Genomic DNA, 20,856 nt, shown 5'->3' on the forward strand with positions numbered 1-20,856 from the left:
TACTGCCCTCTGCCTCTACCCAAGCAGAGTTTGAGGTCTCTGCCTTGAGCTGGTATCCACTATGAAAAACACATACTGTAGGATTAATTTCTGAAGGTCCACTCAGACAGAGCTATAGCCACTGCTATACTTGGCCATCTGCCATTGAAAGCAGAATGTGAGGGGCTCTTTGTCCTTTATCCTCATCTGCAAAGAGCAAGCTGAGATTCAAGATCTGCTGCAAGGAAATGGTACTACCTGCATTTCTCTCTCCCTATTCTCCATTCTTGCAACTATTTCAGATTCACTGAGTGACAGTTCCTCTCCTCCTCAGACTATTCCATTCATGTTGCTTTTTGTTCGGTCCCCGCTGGAGGCCAGTATCATTTACAGTACCATCAGACTACCAAGAAACCCTAGAAGATACCTTTCTGAACATGCCCAATCCACTAAACTAGACATGCACCGCTTGTCACACCTATTACAGTTCTACCAACCTGAACTATCCAATTCCTTCAGCATCTATCTTCCTAACACAGTGAAGGCATAGAGACCAAAACTCCTCCTATTTAACTTTACGCAGCTAAGATACTACTCAACTGGGGAAAATACTGGCCCCAGCTCCATCTACAGAGAAAGATGCCTGCAGAGGTCGACTCAGTCTCCAGAGGGCCCTCTGGGGAGGGCCTCCAGGGAGGTTGTTGGCTCACACAAGATGGCAGATTTAAACTGCATCTGCAAATACATACCACACCATCGGATGGGGCAGAATCAAATTTGCAGGGCACAATGTAAAATATACGACAGTACATTAAACACCCTTCACTATAAATCCAGTATTTTCTTTGTATTCCCATATATACCCCTTGATTTATTTTAACTTCAATATCTGTTACTCCTTAGTAAAAAGCACTCTGCTCAGAAAGAGACAAAATTAAACATATTTGAGAGATCCAGAAAAGAAGTGGTGAATGAACCCTACTACATACACACAGATACATCTTGTAGCTAGCCAGAACTGAAAGGACTCTTTCAGAAATGGGGCAGGAGAAAGCTTCCTCTGACGATCAGCCAAATTTTAATTCTCACTAAAACCACTGTACCTCTAAGATTACTGAAAAAAGTAGAAAATATTTTTGAACTCTGATAAGACTATCTGTTTTCATTAACTAGTCTTTTTTAAAAGGAAAACAGAGTCTGAAGCTACAATTTTAATGAAACCCTCAAAGTCTGGCTTGAGGCAGAAACCGGTAATAAAAAACTTCAGTAGCTAGCATCTGCCAAAACTGTAAGCTACTGATAACTAGAGATCAAAAGAAGTCAAATGGAAAGTTTGCAAGCAGTCTGAACATAAAAGTTGCTCTAGGATCACCCCATAACATGCATACATACACACACACTTGTAGAATAGTATCTGGCATACCTGTCTGAAACAATGTAGAGGGGCAGCTACTGATTCAGTCTCTTTCAGATAATCATCCCAATTAAACTGTTCTGGAAGACATAAGATAAAAAAAGACCATACAGACAGTTTTTAAAGGGAACTTAAATTAAAATGGGGGGTGGGGAAAGAAAGGGACAGAAAAAAACCCAACTATAGGCTGCAACTATAGAATACTTTTTTTTTTTTTTCAAGAACAGGATTACTCTCAAATAGAAACTCCACCTCTGAAAAACATACAACCCTTGAAGGAGCTTTAAGAGTACTGTTAATTCATGGGGTGATCACACAATAGGCAAAATCAATATAAACCTTCCCCAAATTCTTTTTTTTTTTATGGTCCATATACAAAGATACAAGTCAGGATATCTAGACTGAATTATCTGCAGAAGGACCTCCCAAGCGCTCTTGTACAAATCACCTTAGCCTTTCTGTATCTTAGTTCCCCTAACAGCAGAACTGATATGATAACCTCACAGGAGTACTGAGATGATATATGTTGAAAAACACAGACACATAGATTCTGTTGAAATGTATGTTGAGAATACTATCCTCAGTCCACTAGAAAGCAAAAGGCTTAGCACAGCCTTCCAACTGCATCTTTGTCTCTTTTCATCTAAAGTCTGATAAAGGTTTCTCTTTGTAGGGTAAATACTATGGCAATGTTCAGCAACAGAATCATGGTATTTTTTCCAGCATTAACATTGGCATTGTTTATGTGCATGGGTGAGTGTATGCTACATTTGATTTAATCAGTGTTATCAGTTTTGCATGAATGGAACAGTATGAAGTACTAACATCAAAGATAGAAGCAAGCATTACTTAAACTAATACAAAGTACCAGAGAAAAACTACAATAGCACAGCTAATGTTTTTGTTCCTAAACTATCTAAGTGAGCTCTCCTGCTCATTCTTCTTGTTTGGGCAGCTGCCATGTTTCTGATGTTCCTGAAGAGTGGATCACCCATGAACCCCAAAATGATGCAGTGATGCCACCCAGCGGCTCAGCAACGGCCATTCACATGGCCTATAGCAAAATCCTTGGTGATGATGGGGAGACTGTGCCGGGTTTATCAGTAATCCTTCCAAAAATGCCACTGGGCACAGTTAAACACATTTCTGCAATGTTCAGGAGAGAGGAGAAGCAAAGAAACAATCAGACAACAGCAGCATTTTCCAGCACTCACACACTGCTGCTCTGAAGCATGCATGGTGGCTCAAACCCAGAGTCTGCCTGCGTTAGCACAGCATTTAGTTGAAAATATACAGTGCCTGAAGCAGAAGAGAACTACCCCCTTGGCTTACTGAGATGCTCTCTTTTTGGCATAACAGACTTAAAAGCGTCCGAGTAGTTTGTTCTTGGCACTGCAGAGGCCATGTGGTTGTTAGCTATGTAACGAGTCAGTAAAATCTCAAAAGCTGTTAATTCGGTGGTCTGGACTGTATGTAGGCTGGTAACAAAGATGTTTCCATACAACATCTTGGAAATCTGCCTATTCGGGAATGAAAATTTTATTCACACATTTATACAGTTACATCAATTTTGTATTACTCACAAAAGGCAGGGTACATAAACTTAAGCATATGTTAGATATTTGTATTTCAGGAAGGCATGCTCAGGAAACGGCTCTTCAGAGTTTTCTCCAGAAAGTAGCCTCCAGATCCATTGCTCTTTTCATTGACAGGCCAAGGAGGCTGCAAAAATTAAATATCATGAACTGCTAGCAAATGTTTCATCTTATAAAAATTCTTCTTTGAGTCTAATAATGAAGCTGCCACTTCAGGTTGACTCCTGATTTAAAAAAAGAAAAAAAAAAAAAAAGGTTTTTTTTTTAGTCAGAGTTTACCTTAGTAAACTTTAAAGTACCCAATTCAATAAAACTAAATCTAGCAAAAAGAAAATGTTAGCTACATCCCAGCTGTCTCAGATATAACATGATGTAAAAGCTGTAACCATGAATCAGAGTCTCGCTGTGTTAAGGACTGTATAAATGCAGATACTTCAAAGACAGCACCTTTCACCAGGAGAAACCCCTGGAAAACCCAGAAAAAATTATCTCTATATACCAGCATTTCCCAAATGATCTCAATTGTTATAACAGGACTGTAAATTTGGCGGGATGACCCAAAAGTACAGAGGGAAAAACACAAGGTCTTTTTCCAGGGAACATTCACTAGGAAGACACATAAGGTAACACAAGCAGCCAGCTGCAGATAAAGCCAAGAGGAAAACAACATTGCCTGGCTCTTTGCTTTAAATCTTGGTTATGAAAACCTCTTTCATCAAGGAGAAATGACCTGAAGTTTAAACCAGAATCTCTCCACCTGCGAAGATACGCTGTATTAAATTAAAACCAAGCTCTCAGATATGGTGCTAATTATCATTTAATTACCACTGTCATAGAAATAGGAGATGAATGTATGTTTGCAACATGTAAGATGCATGTCTAGGCAGATAATCACATTGAAAGAAATCCCTAAACAAAAAGCTTCTCTGTATTCTCAGTGTGCACAGGTAAAGAAGCAGTTGTTTTTTATATATATATATTTCTAATCTAAAGCCCCTGAAAACATGCAACTTCTGAGAAATAAAAATCCTTAAGAAAATTAGCTCGCACTAAATGATTTAACATGCATTTCTCTTCCCACTCAAACCTGCAGGCTGAATTAAACAGCGTAAGAAAAACCCATTATGCAACAAGCACAACTTTATAACCTACCAGCAAAGTGAAAACTAGAGAGAGAAAGGAATTTTTATGCTGAAGAACAAAACACCATATATTGGAAACAGGAAAAAAAAAACCACCAGAAAGTAACTAGGACCTTGTGTAAAAAACATTAAACAGTTTGTAACCAACACAGGAGTGAGACTCTAAACTGTGATCTAAGACAATCAGCATGGGCGAACAGCCTGACTAATTTAAAGATGGAGGAAATATGTTTATGCCATAGTTACTGGCAATGACCAATGGGTCAATGACCACTGATGCTCTCTGCAATGCTGTATCAACACCCTCCCACCTCTTGTCAAGCCTGCCAATCACAAAGTAACTCAAGCTAAAAGGGACCCCAGGACTTCTCTAGTTCAGCCTCCTGCTCCTCCAGGGTTCCATCGCCGTCAATGTGAAGATTTCTTTCCTTCCATCAAGTAGGAATTCCTGGTGCTCCAGCCAGTATTTGTTGCTTCTCATCCTTCCACTGCGTCTCAGAGGAGCCTGGCTCTGTCCCCTCCACAGCCGCCTGTCAGATAATTGAAGACAGCAAGACAATCTCCCATAAGCTTTTCCTTTTTGGCTGAAGAAACCATTTTTCTGGTTTCACTACCAGTTTTCTGCTTACATCGTGCGTTCTGGCTCCTTCATTTTTTTGGTGGACTGCCAGCCAGCCTGCTCCAGTACAGCAGTGTCTTCCTTGTACTGGGGAGCTCAAAACTGAACACAGTACTCCAGAAACGGTCTCACAAACAGCAAGAAGCAGCAAACCCCTTCTCTCGGCCTGCTGCCTACAGTTTTGCCGACAGGACTCGGTATGCAGTTGACGTCTTTCACCACAAGAGCACACTGCTGGCCCACACTCAGCTTGCTGTCTGCCAGGACTGCAGGGCCTTTCCTACAAAACTGCTTTCTGGGCAGCCCAGCTCCCAGCTTGGGCTGCTGCAGGGCTCCAGTCTGCCCAGGTGCAGGAGGGACTCTCCATTTGCCTTTGAATTTTACAGGGTTCCCGTCAGCCGGCTTCTTTAGCATGGCAAGGTCCATCTGAAGAGCAGTCCTGCCTTCCAGCCCACCGGCTACTTCTCCCAGTTAGATGCTGCCCACAAACTAGCTGACAGCATGTTCTGTCCAATCGTCCCCCTCTGTCAGTAAGGCATAAAGTACCATCAGCCCTAGTATTGACCTCAGAGAAATGCCACTAGCTACCAACTGCCAGGTGGACCTTGTACTGACTGGCAGTCCAGTCAGTCTTCCATCCACCTATCCAAACCACATCTCACCAGTTTGGCTTAAAGGACACTACAGAAACCATACAGAAAGCCTTGCTAAAGTCGATACAAACAACATCCACTGCTCTCCCCTTGTTTACAGAATCACTTATCACAAAAGGCAGTCACACACATTTCACACTTGGCAAACCCATCTCAGCTGTTCCTAATCTCATCTTTGTCCTTTATTTGCTTGGAAATGGCTTCCAGGAGGATTTTCTCTGTAGTCTTCGTGAAGACTGCAGTCAGGCAGGCCAGCCTGTAATTCCTCAGGTGCTCCCTTCTTCTCCTTCTTGACACTGGGCATACTGTTTGCCCTTTTCCAGTCATCATGAAACTTCTCCAATCACTATGATCTCTCCAAAATAAGAGAGAAACCTCACAGCGACATCAGCCACCTACCTCAGCACCCTTGGAGGCATCCCATCTACTCCTATAATAAGTGGATGCCCAGTTCGCTAAAGTGTTCCCTGTTGTCTTCTACTGTACATAATGCTTCAGTTTAGTTTAAGGCAAAGTTTTACAAAATTTAAATTGAAGATTTAAACTATGAGTTAAGTTTCACTTGTAGATAGGTAGGATTTAAGGTCCTGGTTTATTTAGGTTAATTTAATACAGTATCACCATAGCCTATACACTGTTTAAGCAGACAGAGCACCTTGTGTCTTCTCATCTCATCCCTAGGTTCCCTTGGCATGCATTCGAGACCTTTGACACAGAGACGTATCTTTTCTAGTCTTCAGCCTACAATCTCTCTTTGTCAAAGATGAGGTTTCCTTTTAATTTTGGTTTACATACTCTTGCAAACATAGTAACTTAAGTGTAAGGTATTTCATATCCCGCTTTATACCTTGTACCTCCTTCTGTATGTTGTGATCATTCAATTAGAATTTTTCTCCTCCTCCTGTCTTTCTCCACCCACTTTAGTCTATTTTTTCACCTGTTCTTCTCACATCTCTGTATCTTCCTTCTTCTTAAACTTTTCCTATCACACATCCCCCTGAAAACTCTGGAGATTTCCTGGATGCTAGCCCAAAGCACTGTAAGGCATCTTCATCCAGCATCAAGAGGCTCTTTCTTCTTCCTTGCCACCAACAAGCAACAACACAGGATAAAAATTAGCATCTCATCTATAGAAAATCAGAGATCTTGCATGATCTTGAGCAAGGCACTCCTCTCTAAGTGTTTGATAGAGCTGAGTCTAGATTTCATGAGTAAATTCAGTGCTCAGACACTAGATTAACAGCGTAATCCCAAGTAGAAGAACACAGATGACAAAATAAGGCTTGCCTGCTTAGCACTGCTTCTCCACAAAGCTTTTTCAACACCTTGCTCTCTACTGCAGGAGGAGGCAGAGACGTTTTCCAGTGACTCATGAAATATGGTTATCTTACCCACATATGAAAAGCGCTTTGCTGGTGAGGGGGCGTCTTATGGGGCTCCGTCTGTCATGTCAGACGTTATTTTAAAACACAGACTTGCTATCCAAGTCCACTTTGACTGGAGCTCCTCTTACACTGCAGAAGAGGGAAAAGAAGACACAAATACACCTCCTTTCCTGTCTCAAAGTAACAGGGAAGAATAACAAAGATAACTGCTAGGATCCCAAGACATGGAAGAATTAAATCTGACAAATGTAACAGCAGAAAGCTGTACTATGGCTGGTGGTAACAGTGTACCGTACCTTTTATGCAAAATCATCACCTCAACTACACAGCTACCATGTTAGTATCTCAGCACATTTGTTCAGTGACTACACTACTTATAAGGAACTCGTCTGCTGGTACCCAAGAAAAGCTCTGAACCAGACCATCTATTAGGAGTCAGAGGGCACAGAAATGTAAGCAGAGCGAGAGTTTAAGTAACTCAGTGACATTTTATTGAGAATTAACCAACAACTCCTGAAGAGATTTTCTACTTCTACTCATGACATTTCTTACTGCCCCAGATTCAAGCAACCCACATGAACATACGAAGGGTATATAAGGATGCTGCTGCCCTCTCACTGCAGCCCACAAAAGCTAAACTGCCAACAATCCCATGTATATGCTGCCCTACAGCACCTGTTGGGATAGTAGAGGCTAAGTTTGATAAGGAGCTGGATCATTTCTGGCAAGTGTGTAGTTTCCTTAGCTTACTATAAAAACACAACTGATTTGAAAACATTTGTTTAAGTAAAATTAGAATCCCAGGCAATTTAATCCAGTTAGCAATCCTAAAAATTCTAGACTGTTAACCTGAAAATCCTTTTTTGGCATCAGCAAACACATTAAGGAAAGAGAAGATAACTGCGGCAGAAAAGGCATGAAACTGGGAAATACATGATAAGAAGAACAGACAAATCAGTAATGATCTAAAAAAAATATTAATGTTTACACAGCATCTTTGATTATATATACAAAGAGTACTTATCTTGGCTTAGTAAAGCTATCAGGCTCAAGTCAAGCAGTTTCAACCATCATTTTCAATACCAAAACATACTTTCCTAACAGAGTTAGACAAAAGCAAAGGTATGTTTTTAACTACCCACGAGTAATAGCTAAAGAGATTGAAAAAAAAAAAATCCTCAGGAAATAGTACAATCCAAATAGATGCTTTTTCTTTTAGGGTACCTTAACTAATAACCTGACAGCTGCAATACCTACCACTTTTTAAAGACGGGTTGTTTGCCTGCTGATTCTTTCCATCTTTCTCTTTTTTAATATTCTTTGAATCTAAAAGACAAGATTCCATTACATAATAAATGTAATATTCACATCATAATGATGTCCAGCATAACACAGAATGCTTTCAAACAATACAGAATGTCTTGTTCCAAATATTGACTTTCTTTTTACTCAGTGCATAATCAAAAAGGTATTTGTACCACAAACTTAATCACTGCACTATTTTTCTATCAAAATATATTAAGTACAGCAAGAAAAAGCAAAGCTTTTGACTAGTTTACATTACATATCAGAATAAATCTATCTGCAGAAAATGTAGTATTAGCTCCACAAAGAGCAACCCTGTCCTAATTTTTAACAGCTTTACTCAACCTACACACAATTTGAGATCCTCAAGATCACTGGATATCTTTTTAAATCTTGTCTAGACCACTATGAACTGAGAAACAAGAAAAAAACCCAAACCCACCCTAAAAGCGTATTTCTGAGTTAAAGATTCCATTTTATATTTAAAATCTTGAATACTGAAATGCAAGCAGCTACCTCAGTGCATATGTCAGTTCTTAAAAAAAAAAAAACAAAAAACATTCAGAAGAATCTACCTTCTCGATCATTCATCTCTACACACATACAGAAAGGAGTCCGTCATATTTCATTTTTGCCGGATTTCAGCGTGTATGTGTGGTGGTGCATTCTCCCCTTTCCTCTCCCCCCCCAGGCTGCTCTACGATCTCAGGAATTCCCGTTAGGCCTTGGCCTTTGTGTAATGAGTTGGACGGTTACACGTCCCTTGATCATACCAGGAACTCTTGCATGGCTAAGGTGGGGAGAGGCGCTGGCTGTACCAAGAATTCCTGTTGCTTGGCAGAGGCAGGGAACGAAAGCAGGAATAATTAGTCACCCCCTGACAGCCTCGGAACATCCCTTGTCTGGATCACAGCTCGAGTGAAACAGTACCAGTGTTACTGGAATTCCAGTAATTTGCTGATGACTAAAGCCAATCATCTTCTGAACCTATAAACAGCAGTCCTAAGTAAGGCCCTTTCAGCTCTCCTGGATCACAGTGGGCTGCAACGAGCATCTCCCTCTGAGGGGGCTGCCTCTCACAGCTCGTGAACTCTCCAGTTTGTGAAAATGGGAGGACCGTTGCCAAAAGCTGACGATGGGACCTGGGCTGATACCCTTTGCCCATTGAGAAAATGCCGAGACATTTGACGTGAATATTTCACTGAACTCGAGGGGAACTTTTAACAGGTATACCTTTCTTTATATCTATCTTAGTGTCTGTGTGCACACGTGTGTGAATTGACCCAGGTATCCTACAGCAAGTACAGTATAAATATTGCCCTTTCGAATTTATCACTAAGTCACTGTTGTGATTGTAGTAAATTCTACTGAATCACTTTGGAAATGTTAAAATCATCAAATTCTGCTACATCTGGTGATTCACCTCAAACTGCAAATGAATCTCAGAATGCTGCTACACAATACATTTAGATGTAAACCACTGCCCAAGTCTGGGACTAGGAGTGGATCCAGCCACACCTGAGCTCCATCAGGAGTTTAGAAAGCAAGGGAGCCTCCTCTGAACCTCATGACTCAATGGGAGGGTCTTCCCTACCTTTTTACACCTCCAATCTCTCTGCAAATCATGAAAAATCAATTCTAACTTAATTTTCCTTTGTGTGTTTCTCTCTTACCCTTCTGCACCTGCAGTCTCTGTATAAATAATTCTAGATTGATTCTAACTTGATCTTCCTTTGTATGTTTCATCCACGCATTAAGTAACAGAGTGAACCTTGCCATCAAACTTTGTGAAGTCGCGCTTTTATAAATTCCTATTAAACCATTTTTGCTAATACCCCTGACGGTGATTCTTTAAGCAGTCCAAACCACTCATTCGCAACATAGAGACACAGGTGGACTGGGAGGCTAGAATGGAGAACACTGAGGGAACCAGTTCCACTCATTCCTTATAGTCTTTAAAATACGTTGGTCTGGTGACCTGCTTTTGACAGTCATGGACTCAAGCGCAATTCAAATATGACACTGAGTTGGCAAGCAAAATGCAAGTTTTGTAGAATTAAAAAGGTTATCAAGCTCTGTGTGGCAGAATAACTCTTTTGGTTCACAAGCGCCTCAGCACCGGGAACGGGGCCGCTCCTCTGGGAAGGTGTGTGTCTCAGCTCATACCCTGGGTCACCCCAGCTAGCCTGAACTGTTACAAGTGAAGGGATGGCCCACTTGTACAGAAAGATTGTGCTGGCAGCGAGTTCCTGTATTTGCTTACACTTAAGTCTTCAGCTGTTCCTTGGCTTGCGCTTGAAATAACACTCCTAACCTAGAATAAGAAGCATTTGGTGATACAGAAACACTTGAGATACGAGTTGCTCTGCAGCAAAGATTAAGCCCTAACAGTGCTTCTCTTCTAAGTTTTCTGTAAGGCTTTTCTTGAAACAGAGAGCACCGACGAGCAATGTGTGACGTTCGTCATTGCTGACCCACTTATTTCATTATTCACTGAGGAATCGCCATGTACGGCAAGAGCTGAATGATGACGATCTTCTGTCATCAATCCCCAAATCCTCCCCGCTCAGTCAGTGAGGAGGGGATAAGCCATCCACCTGGCTCTGTGCCGGGTAGGATGTGGTGCTCCTTCACCGGCCAGGGCCCCCTCAGGGGCAGCCGGGCAGGGCCTCACCAGCCAGGGCCAGCCCAGCACCGGGCACCCTCCGTGGGGACAGGTCAAGGCTGGGACAGGACACGGGCCCACGGGTGGGCCCAGCTGGGCAGGGTGCATGGCAAGGCAGGGCTGCGGGGAGCTGGAGACCGGCCTTGTTCAGGCATCGCTGGCGCAGGGTCTGATGGCCTGGGAGGCCAACGTGGGGTCCTGGGCAGAGAAGGGAGAGGCCCCAGGTGAGGTTGGTCAGGGCTATTAAAACCTATTAGTGTACTCAGGGCCAAGACGCCTTCCAAGAATAACCCGGGCTCCGCAGTCCTAGAAAATACACCTGCTCAAAATGTCCTGCAAAAATATCACCTGTCTCTCCTAGAGCAGATATGGAGAGTACTGCAGATACTTTGAAAAGGAAAGAAAATGCTATGTTTACTCTTTGACTTAGTCTTCTGTCTTGACTTACATGCTCTTTCTTTTGGAAAAAGTTTGCTTTGAAACATCTACTTGATAGGTTCCCAAAGAAAAATCCTTATGCAGGTCAACTTCAGATGGACCTGCTGAAATGCTTCTGGATGGGGCCCACAGAGCTCTAAAACCCCAGCACCTCCTCAGGAGTAGGGCTTTAACCCGCACAAGTGGACACCCTACGTCCTGACAACTACCACCAGTGGGAATCTGAGAAGGGACAGTGTTAAAACTAGTTCAGTAACAACAACAAGACACAAGGCTAACATTCGCCTTCTTCCTCCTACAGATCAAAATATATTCCATCCAGCCTCTTTGGGATTGAACTGAATCCAGCTAGTTTTCTCCTGGGCAGTGGCAATCACCAGCAGAGCCTTTTGCCATGTTCTACAAGCTCAGTTAGTCAGGCTTTCCCAAAAACAGTCACGAGACTGTCACAAACATCAGGCTGACTGCTTACAGAAGAGATAACTTCCCAATCCGCTTATTTCTGAAGAGGAAATCCAACGGAGTCCCACATAAGAGACTTATAGAACAGAACTAATAACTGCTTCCTGTGAACACCCAAAGCTTGAAAGAACGGAGTCACGAAAGAGTATCTACCCCACAGGGCCAGATTTCAAATGAGACGACAGCCTTTCATGATGAGAGACACCAAGAACAGGTGAAAGAATGTGAAAAACCACAGCCTGGACACCAGATGCGTTCTCATTGGCAACCACCACCCAAATTATTTCCTGTACCAGTTACGTTTAGTGCCTCTCTCACAAGTATCACAGCAAATACAAACGCTGAAATGGAACACTCTCGGTAACCCATTTTTCTTATCATCAGCCATTAGAAAACTATGACAACAAGAAGAGATGATGACATTAATGAGAAGAAATGGATTCCTCAATAGCAGTTTAAACATCTTTCATTTGAGATGGAGGCTTCTTCATTCATAATAAACCCAAAGCACCGTCATTATCACTTGGTTTTGATGGCCAGAAATTTACTCTTTAAAACGTTCAAGTAAAACTCACCCAGCACACGCAGAAGCATCCAAAAATAAGTCTGAATAAAATTAAGATTTTTTTCAAAGGCTCCCCTTGCTTTTATGCATTCCAACCTTCAACGCTGGGAAGACCGTTACAAAGCTGGAGTGTTTTGTCTAAGCAGATGAAAGGCTAATAGCAGCAAGAATTACTAACCTGTTTTTACACGAGATACCCTGTATCTGCTACCACCTCAGAAAACTTTCCCCCAGTCTATACTTCACAGTTGCTACGATGCCTTGGTTTGGTGTGCCTCTTCCAATGTCAGTAGTTAGGGTGGATAAGACTTCATGATTTATTTTCAAAATCAATATTAAAGAAAATAATATTTTATTAAAATCCAATTTTATAAATATGAAATACATGCGCTTTTTTGCCCCCCTCTTTTTTTTAATGCATGCCAATCTACATTTGAAATTCTGATATCCTTAATTCTAGTAAATTTAGTTTCAAAAGACCACTGAGAACAACATTAGGACATGGAAGACTATTATATCAAAAATCACTCAGCTGAGGAATATGACTCCCACAGCATATGACCCTCAGCTTGGTCAAACTTTGAGGTCAAACCTCAAAAATTAGATTGTGAAAGAGGGAAATACTTCTGCAGGTACAAATAGTACTTTCCTTTCATCTCCTGCACCTAGCCACATTCAATGACTAATTCCTTGAAACCTGAAAAGTGGACTTGAAAATGGGAACTTTATTCATATATTGAGAGACAGAACTGACTTATTAGTGCTAGAGTATTGAAGCTCATGGTGACCAAAAAATATGTCAGTTTAATTCATTATCTGTCTTCCTCTATTCATAAAGTCCATTTTTAGAGAGACAAGTTTCAGTCTACTTTCCAATGTAAAACACAGTAAGGTTTAGATCATTTTGCCAAAACATGAAGAAAAATGAAATGGTGCTACTATGGACTTAATCACATGCTACTTAGCTCTCTTTAAAAAAAAAACAAAACAACAAAGAATGGGATACCATTTTCAAAGAAAGTTTCAAAAATATAGTAGTATATATAAGTGTACAGAGTTTATATATTCATTATGTAAATATATATACATTTAGCCTATAATACATACAGGCTAAATACTTATCTTCAAAACTCCCCATGAAAGATTGTTTTCTTCTAGGTAGCAAGATTAGAATCCAGCATATACTCAAATTATAAAAGCAGCATATTCTATTGTTCACCAACTAACTGTTTTTCTAAAGCGCACTTCATAAATTAAAGCTGTAGATACAAAACAAGATTAGAGTAAGATTATTTAACATGGTACTTTCTGCCTACCAATTCAAAACTCCATGTGTTTACATTACTCCCACCCTATCTGTAACCACAGAATTCTTCTGCTGATAAGATTACTCAACAGAAGACAGGCAAGACCAACCACATCTATCATGCAAGAAATTAAGAGACAAGGAAGAAAAAAGACAAAGCTATCTTGACTGACTTGTGAATACAAAAAAAAACCCCAAAACCAACAAAACCCAAAACAAACAAACAAAAAAGACAATCAGAAAAGGCACCTTTAGAATATAAGGTCTGGTAAAGATAATCCCAGTGACCAATGTACAGTTCCTCTTATAAACTCCTATGTTGAATGCCAGCTTCTTGTCTGAGATGCTTTAAAAATCTGCAACACTTATTTCTGGGAAGAGTTAACCTTTCAACAAACAAGATGATTGCTTTGCCTGTGTGCTGGCAAGCATCACGTTTTTTGACAGTATTAGTTTTTACCACAGAATGGTGTGCTACACGAGAAGGCATATACCTGTTATCTTCTAAGACTTGCTATTTGCTTGCTGTCCACTGTGGGGAAAAAGCAGTTCACAGTCACGCTTTCAAAATTTCTGCAGCTATTTCTTAGCCACCTTAAAGTCTTCAACTGACAGGTGTTCAAAACAAGGCAGGAGGCCACTTTTCTCAAAGAAAGCCCTTGTCTCTTCCTGAGGGATATGAAATATCTTTGGGTGACAGAAACATTTGCTCCTCCCATGCCATGCAGTTACTCGCCTTCAGACTAGGTTTACTAATACAAGTCCAAGACTTACCATTGCCCAGGAATCTACTTCACTCCCTACTACACAGGGTTGTGAGCACCTTTTAGCCACCCTTCAGCAATCCTCAGTGCATACAGTTGGGGATAGCAAGACAGAGTGACTATGAAATGTCTCCTTTCCCTTCTTTTTGTGCTTCCCTAGTGGGATTCTTATCTTATCTGCCCAGAACCGGGTGTCTCTTTTAGTATGTTTAGACAACAGCCATGCAGAAAACCTACAAGAGAAGGGGACAGACTTCCTCCATAAACTCTTGGTGCGACAATTAAACGGATGACTCCTGCCAGTACAGAAAATCTATTAAAGCAAAAGACAATTATTTACCAAGGGAGTGCACTAGCGTATAAGCAGCTTGGGCTGAAGGTGGAAAGCTCAAGAAAAGTACAAAAGTGTTAGCAGCCTTTTATGGGGGAGGACTACCCATCTAAAAGCTCTGAAAAACAGCAGCAACCTGGTTTCAGACCGTGGGTCTTTCCCTCTTCACATTCTCTTTGTTTCACCAACCCAAACACCCTTGTTTCTTCTTAACTTTCACTCTTTAGAATAAAGAGTGAAATAATAAACACTTAAATAAAGCACTTAATTCACAAAAAACATCTGCAAACATGACACAGCAGAAATCACACTTTCGCAGTACATTGTGCATTTGTGGATTAATTTCTTTAAAAATGTTAATTTTATCTTCAAGAGACAGCTGCTAATGCCATTCACTGTGATAAAATCTGATTCCTTGTACTACTCAGTTATTGTCCTACTAAATTATATGCAGTTACAGAATAAAGCACTACATTTTATTTAATATCACACCCTAGATGCATTCTTCAATTTTAGAGTAGTATAATGGCTTCAAGGCTGTCACAGGACAAAATTGCTTTGGTTGAACTTGTAGAACTCCAGGATAAGCCAAATTTTGCATACTTACTCTAAAACAACGTGAAGTTTGAACTTACCTGTACTCATATCATAAACTGTCTTCTTTAATCTAACAGTATAGTAATCCCACCAGCTTCAAAAGAAAATTTAACAGGTTCCCTATTTTCTTTCCTCTTGGATAAAAGTTACCAGGCCTTACCTTTAGCTGCTGTTCTCCCCATGGTGACACTTCTGTGATCTCCCCTCTCACAATAAAAAGGCTGAAGTTGAAAGACCAGTTAATTCTTCCTTTCAGCACAACAGTTTCCTGTGGAGTAGTAATACAAGTTAGGGGGGGAGGTTGTTGTTGGGGTTTGGGTTTTCTTTTTTTGGAAAGGAGGATTATTTTTTTTTGTATTGGTGTATAATTATCTCACTGGTTTTAAGTTGCAAACATTTAACAAACTATGTGTAGAAGAACAGCGTGTAAACAATGGATATATCAAAGTAGCAAGGGTACAGAACCCAAACTTTATTTCATTGTTTTAGACAGTTCCTTGTAAAATGATTTGCATTTTCTGTGGATTTCTAATACAAAGAAAGATATAAAATGTGCTTTATTCCTTTTTTCCCCAACAAACACTACTGAAAAATGTAAGAAATACTTTTATACATAACCCACTCGTCCTGCCTCACTTGCACAGAGTTAAACAATCATCGATTTAAACACCTTTGGGTAAAACACACTATCTTGCACAACTACAGTGGAAGGGGGAACAAAACACTGATGGAAGAAATCTAGACAAAGGCCCAAGTGCTCTCCGATACCCCTGCCCTCTACGACTTGTAACAGAGCACAGAGAACCTGTTAGGGAAACCTTAACTGCAGATAAAAAGCAGCAAGGCACATTCTTGCAGGGTTTAGAAACTAGAAGTGCCAGATCAGTTAAACTATTGTAAAACAGCAAAAACAAACTTTATTTTTTTGTGTGTGTGCTACTGTGATTTTCTACTCCAGCATCTAGGTTTTTTTTAACTCTGACTGTGTTCAGTTCAAGGCAAACTCATTTGAAGCTTTTTAGCCTCAAAGCAACAAAGCCAGCAAGTTTATTAACCTTTTCCATTAACTTTTCAAGTAATAATGGGTAAAAATACATTCAAATTTCTGAATTATCTTCTTTGATCATTTCCCTTCTAGGAACTCCCATGAGGTTAAAGCTGACATAACCAAAAGTTCAAGTTTTTGGTTTTTTTTTAATTTAAATATGTGCATACTTTTTCCAAGATTAATTTTCCCAAAGGTAACATTTTCAGAAGCTACGCCTTTCCAGTGTTACATAAAAGGAATAGTTGAAAAGCAAGTTATCTACTTGGAATTTCTTGACTCTTATACTCGCACGCTAAAAAAAAAAAAATTACACATATGTATCACATATAACAAGAGAGGCGTCACATAGCTGAGTATTTTCCTGAAATTGTGACATTTCAGTGAAATCTTGAGGAACTTGCACACTATGGTGATGGATTGCATGATGAAAACTTTATACAGTGCAAGTCCCACAGCTAAAACTGATTAAATATGGTTTTAAAAACGCCACTGACTGAATAATTCATTGTGTGTGTGTGTGTGCGCGCGCGTGCTGTGTGTGAATGTGCTGGACAGTTATTACAAAAACTCTCAAGATTGAGACTTGAAAGCAGTTATAAGTAAAACTGAATACTACCATAAAATAAGCAGGTTTTGCTACACAATAGCATTCATAGCATAAGTGATCATCAGGATGAAGAACAGAAATCCTTTTAAGCCATCAAATAAATTTGAAATACTTGATACTTTCGTAGACTCCCCCCAAAATTCAAAGCTTTTCCACTGCAAGCAGTAAATCATGAAAGGTGATGCGGAGTCGAAGTAACTGTTTTTACAGATTACTTTAAAACAGTGCGTGGTTTTTATCTTTTTGTTCCAAGTACCAGATTGCACTTGGTGCAGTAATAAAGATTCCAACCCCGCAGTGATAGTCATCAAGTTTAGCACAACCGGAGCATCTGTCAGAACATAAAAAGGATTCCAGCTTTTCATTAGCCTGTGTTGTACCAGATAGGCTATTTTACAGCATGCCTACCAGCCTGTTAAAAATATAAGACAACTGAAAGTTCTGAGAACACTGTTTGAAAGGAGGCAAACCCAACTGCAGGAATACAATATATTACTGTTTTGAAGAGGTGCTACTTAAAAGTCAGTTACACCTAAGTATTAAATTTAAAGCCACTATTAAATTAGCTTGTAGATGGTAGTTTGTCACAGAAAACATTCAAGAATTGTATTTCTGAGCCTCTATCTAACAACCGCTAGATACCACAATGCTAGACTGCAATGCTGCTGAATCCCAGCAAAATGAAAACCAGTTACCTCCAAAACAGAGTAGGGTCAGTCTGAAATAAAGTGTAACTTCTTTTGCAGGGGCAGACCTAGGAACAGCTTTCTATCGCCTCACGTAATTAAGTGGCAAACTGTAAGCGAGGCAGTTATGTCCTTTGCTAACCAACACAAGAGTCCTCTTACATTGCACTCGCCATCACCAGCCTGGCTCAACCCACAGCACACCCACCATAGAAGAGAAGAAAAATGCCAGCAAATACAGGGGAGGAACCTCCAGGGACCTTTTGGCAAAATAACGCAAAAAGGGCAGAGCTCAAGGCGTTCTTGTATGTGTGCCTGGGCAAGCAAGCTGAGTGAGTGATACAGAAAGCTGGAGTTAAGAAATTAATCAAGCAGCTTCTAGAAATGAAGGGGAAAAAATGAAACAAAACGAGGTCAGGAATATACGAGCGAACAAAGAAATGCAATGGCAAGGCTGAAGCGTAATGGCGTTAGGGCGCACAAAGCAGCACAATGAAAACCAAAGTTACAAAGACGAAGCTAAGCATAGTGACTGTCAGTCACGGACAGAAAACAGCCAAAACCCACTGATTTAGGGAATGGCAGTACAGAATCCATATCGGACACCAGTGAGAAACTGTTTGCTGTAAATTAACGAAACTGGAAAAGCTGAGAAAAAAAATCCATGAACCTAGGATAACATTGGATTCATAATCGAAATATCTTCAATTTAAAGAGGCATGAAGGATCTCCACACTCATGAAGTATGTTATTTACATCACTTACACCTCAATTCATCCTGTAAACTGAGTTTTATTCTTTCTCTGATTAGCGTCCCTTACATCAGTTACTTTTTAAAAAATCAGATGGAAAGCATTCATCTGCCTTTAATACCCTACTGAAGTTTTTACTGTTAATCCCCAAATCACTTCTTCTAGCCACCTCCCACTGTGCGAGCCCTTTGTCAGAAAGTATATTAGTAGACCAGCCTAAGCCTTCATCCTCTCTGCATTGCTACTACCTAATACTCGGTGTCAGAGAACAGGAGGGAAAACATTTTTCCTGTCTAACTTTGCTCTTCTCATTTTGAAAGAATTACTCAAAGGACGTGTATTGTTGCATTTCAGAGAAGCTAGTATTCTACAGAAAATGTCAAAATCATTCTCTGTTTTGTCTGCTATGCATCTCCATTATTCTTCTCACTGTAAGCCAGGCACTCAAACAAGCTGAACGTCCCGAAACAAATCATGCACAGCCTCATTTATATACCAGCACTAGGGTCAAAAAGCTAATCGGCTCTAAAATTGGTGTCTCTGTCTTACCTCTGAGAATGAGATGCAGAGTCATTGACAGAAAAATCTTAATTTTTTTGGTGGGGACTAAATCCACAATCTACTGGTTGCTTAGTCTTCTTTTAAATATTATATTTATCTCCATAATTCTGGGCTATCTATTTTTATGAGCGGGCATGCTGTCAAGATAAACTTGCACTGGGAAGCACTAAATATGCACAGCCTCCTCCACAGACCGACACACAGTCCGGCAGCCGTGCTTCCCGCTCCAGCTTCCAGGCATGGGTAACATGTACCTAACCTACAGGCACCAGTCACTTCCCAAGCAAGTGTGACTTAACTGCCTTCCTTCAAAGTTATCCTTCATGAGTCTGGAATACCTTTTTTTAAACCTAATCATCTATTCATCTGTTATCTCTTAAATAAAAACCCTACTTCACACCATTTTCACAAGTCTTTAGGGGGCTGAAAAGAGGCAAATAAAGAGAGTAAGAATTAAAGGGGGTATTTCTAGAACATGCAATACTTCCAAATTTCCAATACTTGAAAATTTACTTTCCAGCAAGTTACCCACTGTGTAGACTCGTTTAGTGTACTTCAAGACACAACAGCATATACTTCGTTATTTCTGTAGTAGAGATAATCAGTTCACACCTTTTAAAGCATACTGTGGCATCATTATAGAAAAGTAAGATCTCAAAGGCTGAAAGAGAAAAAAAACTTACACGAATGTATTGGAAGTTTATAAAATGTAACACAAGCTTTGTAGTTGTAAAATCAGTATTATTCAGCATTACACACATATGATGTCAAAACAACACATAAAGATCAGGTCTTCTTTCATTTATGCAAACAAATATATCATTACTCGGTGTTCTGACAAGGAATTTGATCCAAGTTGGAATCCCTTTTAGTTCCCATACTTGTGCAAAAAAAAAAAAAGAGTGAGATTCTTTCAAGGAAAGGAAATGAAACTTCCATGTTTTCATACAGCAGAACTTCTAATGAGCTGATATATCTGAACACCTTCTCTTCCGGCCGATAAAAACTGAGCTAAGAGAGATCGGCTTTTGTCAAATTTACGGGCTTTCAAAAGAGCAGATATTAGCTAGCCATATGTATTATTACAACAACTAAGTGACTATTTCTTAAGTTGTTAAAGGAAGAAAGTGGGTACTTAGTGCTTTACAAATACCATTTTGTAATGTCATCTGCCTTAGTATCGAGAAGAAAATCTTCTGCACTTGCAAAATTCCTCAGAAAGTCACCAACAGTGTATTGCTCGCTATTTATGAAGTGATTAGCATAAACAAACTTTTAAACTGTCACCAGTAAAATACTGCCTGTAAATGTTCTGCCCTCTCTCCAGGTTAAGTTTATGATCTGCTTTAGTATATGAGCAACTGTAATTACAGTAAGTCATACATTTCAAGACTACAAAAATCTCCCTAAACTCTCAAACCGTACTATTCAGTACGGAGCAAGGCATTGTGTATTTGAAAAAGCAACACTAACAAGGTTTAGACCAATAATTTTTTCCCAAAAACTCCTGAAACAAGAAATAAATACTTATAAATGAGAACAGCAAAAAAGTAAGATCTCTGAATTAAACAGCATAGCTTCTATCAACACACAACAGAAACAATTTATGTCATGTAGATTCAACATTTACTAATTTGACAATAATTTTAAAAATTAAAGTTTAGAGCTGCTTTATGGCTACCAGTGGAAAATAAAAATAGCTTTTTTCCTCTTTCCCTCCCTCCCCATCCTGCTTTAAAAGTCAGAAGATGTGGGGTTGTAAAAACCTGAAAAAGGAAATGGTATGTGTGAAGTCAGCAGTTCAGCAAAGCGGCTGACTGGCCATTAACAGCTTTAAATATTCTTAAAATGCCAGTCTTCCCACATAAAAGGGTATTTTAATGTTATATTCAAATAAATAAAAAATACAGCTCGCAGTGCTTACATTTCTGTCTTTAAGTAAAACTGCCAGTTTTAGTTGTTTACTAGTACATATTTACAGT

The 20,856-nt window shown here is 39.9% G+C and overlaps 1 protein-coding gene across 9 annotated transcripts in view; it reads right to left on the reverse strand.

The window, feature by feature from the left end:
- Window positions 1–20,856, reverse strand: part of SCML2 (Scm polycomb group protein like 2) — a 74,893-nt gene that overhangs the window by 45,901 nt on the left and 8,136 nt on the right. For 4 of the 9 annotated variants that reach the window (XM_069784762.1, XM_069784759.1, XM_069784760.1 and 1 more), the window contains exons 2-4: window positions 15,381–15,488; window positions 8,045–8,113; window positions 1,403–1,473 (exon numbers count right to left, since the gene is read on the reverse strand). In XM_069784762.1, coding sequence (XP_069640863.1) covers window positions 1,403–1,473; window positions 8,045–8,113; window positions 15,381–15,402 — 162 coding nt within the window. In that variant the 5' untranslated portion in view covers window positions 15,403–15,488. The remainder of the gene's footprint in view (window positions 1–1,402; window positions 1,474–8,044; window positions 8,114–15,380; window positions 15,489–20,856) is intronic. The other 5 variants (XM_069784766.1, XM_069784758.1, XM_069784765.1 and 2 more) reach the window with 2 other exon arrangements.

The sequence above is a fragment of the Haliaeetus albicilla genome, chromosome 6 (assembly GCF_947461875.1).
Source record: "Haliaeetus albicilla chromosome 6, bHalAlb1.1, whole genome shotgun sequence".
In the NCBI taxonomy this organism is placed as follows: domain Eukaryota; kingdom Metazoa; phylum Chordata; class Aves; order Accipitriformes; family Accipitridae; genus Haliaeetus; species Haliaeetus albicilla.